At 40.2% G+C, this 6,931-nt stretch overlaps 1 protein-coding gene across 4 annotated transcripts; it reads right to left on the minus strand.

Annotated features, from left to right (window-relative positions):
* Window positions 1-6: 6 nt before the first annotated feature.
* On the minus strand, window positions 7-3,326 carry LOC111381309 (nuclear transcription factor Y subunit A-8-like). Of its 4 annotated transcripts, none has more exons than XM_023005089.1 (5): window positions 2,952-3,326; window positions 1,730-2,071; window positions 485-597; window positions 307-378; window positions 7-200 (listed from the first exon to the last, which is right to left on the minus strand). In XM_023005089.1, exons 2-5 carry the CDS (start codon window positions 2,010-2,012, stop codon window positions 27-29), a joined length of 642 nt encoding a protein of 213 aa, XP_022860857.1. In that variant the 5' UTR covers window positions 2,013-2,071; window positions 2,952-3,326; the 3' UTR covers window positions 7-26. The 4 variants fall into 4 exon arrangements, 3 of the variants coding, with proteins under 3 accessions (XP_022860857.1, XP_022860854.1, XP_022860856.1); XM_023005086.1 differs by having other exon boundaries at window positions 7-212; window positions 2,952-3,321; XR_002700303.1 differs by lacking the exon at window positions 2,952-3,326 and adding an exon at window positions 1,238-1,308 and having other exon boundaries at window positions 45-212; window positions 1,730-1,819.
* Window positions 3,327-6,931: the final 3,605 nt, after the last annotated feature.

Below are 6,931 nucleotides of genomic sequence, written 5' to 3' on the forward strand. Positions count from 1 at the left end.
AACATGTAAATTTTATGAAATGAACATCAAAAAGTTACAATTACCTTTCTTGATTTGGCCAGCTTATTCTGAGCCTCAAGCTTGGCTCGGATTTGTCGACGCCTAAGGATGGCACGGTGTTGTTTTGCGTTGACATAAATGGGCATGCCTTCCGTACAATCAAGAGGAAGAGCAACTCTCGCAGATGTGATCCCCACCATCTGAGGATATTGCTGATTATATTCCAAATACTTCCAATTAAACTTCATGGTGAGGTATGCAAAATGTCTCATAAGAGGAAAGAACTTTTTGTGAGTCAGTACTTACAACAGCATTTGGGCTATAAGCAACCACGAGCTGGCCGAAGTAAGATTCAGACAAAGGAAAGGATATGTGAGCCTGCACGAGAATAGTGTTCGACGAAACTTTTAATAACTGAGAATCAGCTTTCTTTCTCATGAAAAGTAGAATGTTCAATACGAATGGTGACAGGTGAGAAACTAACCATTGACTGATTTTGATCCGATTGAACTTGATGAGCGATGTTATCTGCATTTCCATACAGCAGAGATGGATTGATGAAATCCTCCCCTTTCATCTTGTGATTTTCATGGCAATCTAGGTGCAGGAACATGCAAGATAACATAGGGTAAGCCATAAACAATCATACATCAGTACCGTGTAAAGCCCAACATTCAACCTTGTTTTAAGAAAGAGACTTCCATATTCTAGCATGATACGAGTATTTTTGAGTTGGTGGTCGGTGGAGCCAGTGCATGGTAATTGAAAACCAACAAAAGACACGGGGAGTGGCGTGCCATATCAAGAACATATATATATCAAAGGAAGATGTTAGATTAATGGCTATGATCTGATCGTATCCAGGAAAATGCTGCTACCACCAGAAAGAATTAAGAATAAATTCTTGATAATATCTGCAAAACATAGTTACTCTATAATACAGGTATAGCTTATCTTCTCTTCTTGAAGTTTACTCAGATCTAGCGCGATGGAACAAAATGGAATCAGGTATGAATGATTGAGTATAGCAGGCATATGAACTTTGATAAACGTGTCACAAACTGTAAATTCCCCATAACCAACAACATAAACATAACTTCTATTTTAAACTTCTAAGAATGTTGAACTTGATCAGTAGGCTGGTGGTTGAAATTTGATATTGGACTAAGAAAGATATGAAACCACCATATAAAAAAATAGTATGGATTGGAAATAGAACTCAAAGGCCTTTTCCTACCTTCGTAGCAATGAAAATCCGCCTGAACACTTTTTTAGATCCTGACTCCACACTGTCGATGAAATTTAAGGCTGTCAAAGGATGACGAATATACTCAATTATGGAAAGTTTACCATATCCTTGGATAAGAGCACGTTGACTTATAGTCTATCGAAATAGATAGCAGGGAAGAAGGGGATACAAAAGAATATAGAGAAGTAATGGCATAACTTTTGAGGCCTCTAACCTTTACTGCAAACACAAGGAAGCATGTTATTATAGCAAATTTCATTCGTAGAAACAAAGAACCGTGGAAAAAATGATGGAAAACACTAATTTTCCTCCATAACATTGGGGCGGATATGGATGTATCAGCATTCTTTGCAGTGTAAAGGACCACACAGGACGAAGGTCATGCAAGGCACGATAGTTTCCATTTTCTAAACCCGTAAAATCCAAAACGTTGATTAACCATAAACTAGGAAATGATGTCAATTTTATTTCGAGTGTTACCTGACTGACATGCAATATTTTGCATGTAAGACTTGGCTCTTTCCACAGCAGAAGCTTCATAATGAGATTGACCAATAGACAGAGTAGAGAAGGAATCCTGTTTATGAAATTGAGACTCTGACTGCTTCACATCGAAATAATGTTCCTCAGCAGATTTCGTCTCCTTGAAAGGAGCATACTGTTGCTGTCTGGTGGAGCGACACAGAGATGAACGAGTGCCAAAAAAGCTCGCCAGTGAATCAGCGGTTGTTTGATCAAGGTCTTTTGTGGATGTGTTTAGCATCCTATAACTATTGAAGACTCTTTTATGGTAAATTGAAGCACGTGATCTCTATCAACAAACTAGATAACATTTTCTGATTAGAAAATTACCCGACTGAAACAGTAACACATAAATCAAATTCATCGTTGAAAATTCAAATAGATATGAGATGGAATGTTTTTCCAAGTAACTACCCTGCGGCGGATGTCAGCGGTTCAAGTCCGCTCATCTCCAATTCATGAACTTAGCCAATACGAAGCTATACGATAGCACCCAATTTTTCTGATTCCGCGGTATAATATAACAAATTTACTATCATAGTTGAAGGGAAAAAATAGTATATTGAATAACTATAAATTCATGGCACTAACTTGATTACTCATCAAGGCACTAAGAAAAAGGCAAAAAAGACAAAATAGGAAAGAGTGGAAATGCAAACACTAGGAATCTTTGCAAATCATTGTTTGGAAAAACAACTCCATTCAACACGCACGGCAAATCCATAGTTTCCAACATAACGAATGGAAAAATAAATTAAGGTAGTCATCCAATTACAGTCCTAATATTCAACTGTATGCCTATTTCTCTTCATATTCTATGATTAATAGGCATTACTGCCACTGCCATGGTACAGCCAGAGGCGAAAGCCCAAAGGCTCAATTGTGGCCTGATGACATCTCACCCAAGGTTATTGAAACTTATCCATCTCAATTAGGTATATATACTTTTATTTTAATTTTTTTTGAATATTAGACAACACAAGTTCATAGTTTTAGACCTCTTAGTCCAATTTGTATGCACCATTGTCCTTTCTGTACACTAGGATTATGACTTTATTGTCTAAAAGACTGCTGTCATGTACATAAACTCCAAATTTTATAACTGAAGCTTCAAGAATGTGTGGTTATGTGTATGGATATATAGAGAAAGATAAGGAGAAAGAGAAAGAGAGAGAGGTACCTTTAGAGGATAATGGTGCTGCTAAGAGAGATAGGGGCATCTCCTTTGTTCTTGAACAAAAGCCATGCCTCTAATCCTTAAACTTATTGACATAATAGTACAAATAATGAATAGTCAACACTACCCAATAAACTTTCTTATTTCCATCTCCATCTCCACCACCACCACCACCTTCTTTTGTTCTCTTCTGGGATTATATTGAATTAAGAAATCTTGTTTTGGATAAATTTCCTCAGATCCCACTAATAATTAGGATTAGGAGATGTTTAAAGACTAAACAACTCTCTTGAACTGAACCCACAAAAGATTAAGAAGAATAATTCAAGATTATCAAGTAATATTGCCTTGTGATGTCCCTTTTCTATCTTCTTATTAACTGTAAAAAACAGTTGACAGAAAGGGCTGCACTACGCCTTACTTATTTTTATTTTTTGGTCTTTTAATTTGATTTTAACTTATTTAGTGTGTTAAAATACAAAGTTACCATTTTAACTTTTTAATCAGTCAAAATTGATCAGATTTTGATTTTCTTGATCAATTAATGGTCAAATGAATAGAGACCCCAGCTGCTAATTTTTTAAAGATTTGAGACTTTCACTGAGACAAATTGAAAATGAAAGGTTAGGGACCCCTGCTACAATTATCCAATTATTAAATCGCGTCACTTTTGTTTGTATTATAACACTGGATTCCCTTCTTCGATGTCATCATCATCATTCAATAATTATTGAAATGGATTAAATTAAACAAAGTAGATAATTGTTTAACTTGATCTTATCAAGTAGATAGAAAAAAAGTTAATGTTCCCATCATCTTTAATTATTCTCCATCACTGCCGGATGAAACATGGCAAATGATAAATCTAAATAGGAAGCATTTTTTATTTTATTTTTAATCAGAAAATATACTGATTGCACTAATGACGAAAAAATTATGGTTTAGATGTCACACCATTGACGTTTAATGATTAAGATCACCATCAAACTGTTCCATTAGTTTCAAGGCATCATCTGACGTTAATATCAGATATTAATGACTAAATCCCACTCCACAACAGTGAACCAAACCTTCTGAGTCGACTGTCGAATGGATCAGACTCTTTCCATGTAATCTTGACATCATAACCAGATTCCCAGTTCTAGTGGCTTGTTCAAGTAACTGGCCGAGCCCAGCATGCTCGGCGGCTTTCCCCTTGCTCACTGTGTAAATGCAGATGAAACCCTGCAGCAATAAATTAATCAATTCATGGAACAAGTTTTGCTTTTGTTACGTCCCACACCAAATCACTTCGGTAATACTATCCCTCCCCTACATGAAGTGTCACGTGTCCCAACGAAGTGATTCCGAAGTGATACCCCCCTATGACTAAGGCCCAACTCCACGCACACCGCAAGGCACACACTTCACAAACTAGATCTGCTGAACAATCAAAGCGTTCCCTTATGACCAAGGCGTCTTGCTAACCGAGGTGATCCCTTAACAGACCTCCGTCGCCAGTTTTAGAATCATATCTATGTCAGGATCTTCTAGGGATTTGACATCTCCAAGGATCTAGTTCATGTGACATCAACTTTATGTCAACTCAAACTCAGGAGAATTAATAACCCGCTCACTTTAGACGCGGCTGATTGATGCCTACGAGCAGACATCTCACACCGTCAGATGTATACACATGTCCCACATCCAACGGTGCTCCTTGTCTATAAATATTCAAGGTTTGGCAAGAGAAAAATGTAATGAAATTTATACTAAACAAAGCTCTCCACATTCAAGCATTATATATTCTCCTCTCCACTCTCTTACATAATTTCGACACTGTTCCGATTATCGATTACTGACTTGACCGTCGGAATGTATGCGGCCATCGTTGCCCCCATTGGTTCCGACTGTGTACTCTTGACCGTGCGATATTGTGTGCAGGGAGAAACACGTGGAGTGACTCTCGGTTGGCCATGTGGAGGTCTATTTCGTAAGGTCAACAGACCGTTTGTGGAAAAATTCCAACCAAAGAATTCCCCATTTACCATCAAAAAAAGCCATCGAAAAACTATCGCCTTACCTTGAAAAATGCACGTTCTTGAAAAAGAACCAAGTCAACTGTCTCAAATTCATAACACCCTCGAAAAAGGATTGAGAAAATGAGTTATAGCAATGAGGATACAAATCTTGAAGGGCACAGGGATGCCTCTGAAGAAGGGGTAATCCGGACTAATGTCACGCATCGGAGACCCCATCACCACCGTCACCAAGGTAACATGACAGCAACACTCACTAAAGGGATGACTCAAATAGCTGCAGGCATAAGAGACATTGCAGCCCAAAATCTAGAGATTCTTGAATTCTTCATACAAGTCCAAGGTCAGCATGACTTTCCAATGCCATAAGGGCTACACCCAGCTCAAGGACAAAACCTGACATCTCATGCCCGGGGTCATTCAAGCGACCACGGGGAACACCCCATCGAGAGAGAAGTAGGACTGGATGTCACTTCCTATACCTAAGGGGCTCACACAGCAGAACCACAATTGGGAGAAAACTTCCCACCAGATTACGAACCTCAGAGGTCGGTTAGTGTTTTCGACCGGATAGGGCGAAATCCTAGCAATAGGTTCCGCTCCATACAAAGGTCAGCTTGGCAGGAGCAAGAGCAAGAAGAAGAACAGGAGGCACCATCTCTATCTAGAAATAGGCGGGAAAGAAGACAATTAGTAGATTGGGGTAATCGGGAAGCGACACCTCCACCTTCCCAAAATGCATAAGAGGGGAAAGGCTCTGAAGGGCCATGTCGCTTCTACGAAATTGATGATGATGATGATGACAACTGTCCCTTCTCCAGAGAAATCCGAAGCTTCTCGATGCCTGCGAACTTCATGTCTCCTAAAATCCCTAAGTATGAAGGAAAAAGAGACCCACAGAAACCCTCACTAAGTATATGACGCAAATGAGCCTCAGAGGAGCCTTGTCGGCACTAAAATGTAGGGCTTTCCATCTGACCCTTACCGGAGCTGCAGAGGTGTCGTACAGCAAGATACCGCCCTAAGCATCAGAAGTTGGCTAGATTTGAAGAAGATATTTCTGAACCAATACCATTCACGAAGGGAAAGAGAGACCACAGTACAACGCCTATAAGATATGAGGCAAGCTCCTGGCGAGGAGCCACTGAAAAGCTATCTCGTCAGATTCACTGACAAAATCACATACTCCGAACAAGTCACTGATAGAGAGGCCCTCTCAGCTCTAAAAGGAGGCCTCAACATGAACACATTGTTCTACGAAGCAAGAATCTGAGTACTTATGACGAACTAATTGAAATGATGAGGGTGGAAATCGTCAATGAGGAGATGATTGATCATCGGAACCGTGCAGCTCAGGGACTTCCTCCGCCTCAGAGGCAGATGGGTCAAGGACCAGCTGCATACCTGGTCAACCAGTAATGGACCCAGGCAGGTCACACAGTAGCCCCCACATCCGAATAGGCATTGACTTCAGCCACGCTGAATGCAGAGCCAGTGCTGGCATATGAAAATACTCCTATCGAAGCAGGACCTTTCGGGGGAACAAACAACCGGCGCAAGAAGAAGAAGCAGGCGAGCAGGCCCTTGGAAGGGGCAAAGTTTTGCACATTTCACCAACTCCTTGGCCATGACATCAACGAATGCAGAGACGCGCCTCGATCATCAAACCAAGGCAACTCACTCTGCTCCAAGATCGACCATTATCATGAACACTCCCGCAAGTCCACCTCTCTAAATAGGGAGTTGAGACGATAGCGGATCAATCACCTCAAAGGAGAGAGACGAGAGATAGATCTCGAGGAGAATCCACACAAAGGAACAGGCCCCAGCCACTGGAGACGATACTATTCGAGAAATTGATACAATCATTTGGAACCGTACATCGAGAGAAATACCAGAATGCCCAAAGGAACTACACAAGGAAAGAAAAAGGCCCACCAATGATCACTTATATCGTCAACCGGT

The sequence above is a fragment of the Olea europaea genome, unplaced genomic scaffold (genome assembly GCF_002742605.1).
Source record: "Olea europaea var. sylvestris unplaced genomic scaffold, O_europaea_v1 scaffold2280, whole genome shotgun sequence".
Lineage (NCBI taxonomy): Eukaryota > Viridiplantae > Streptophyta > Magnoliopsida > Lamiales > Oleaceae > Olea > Olea europaea.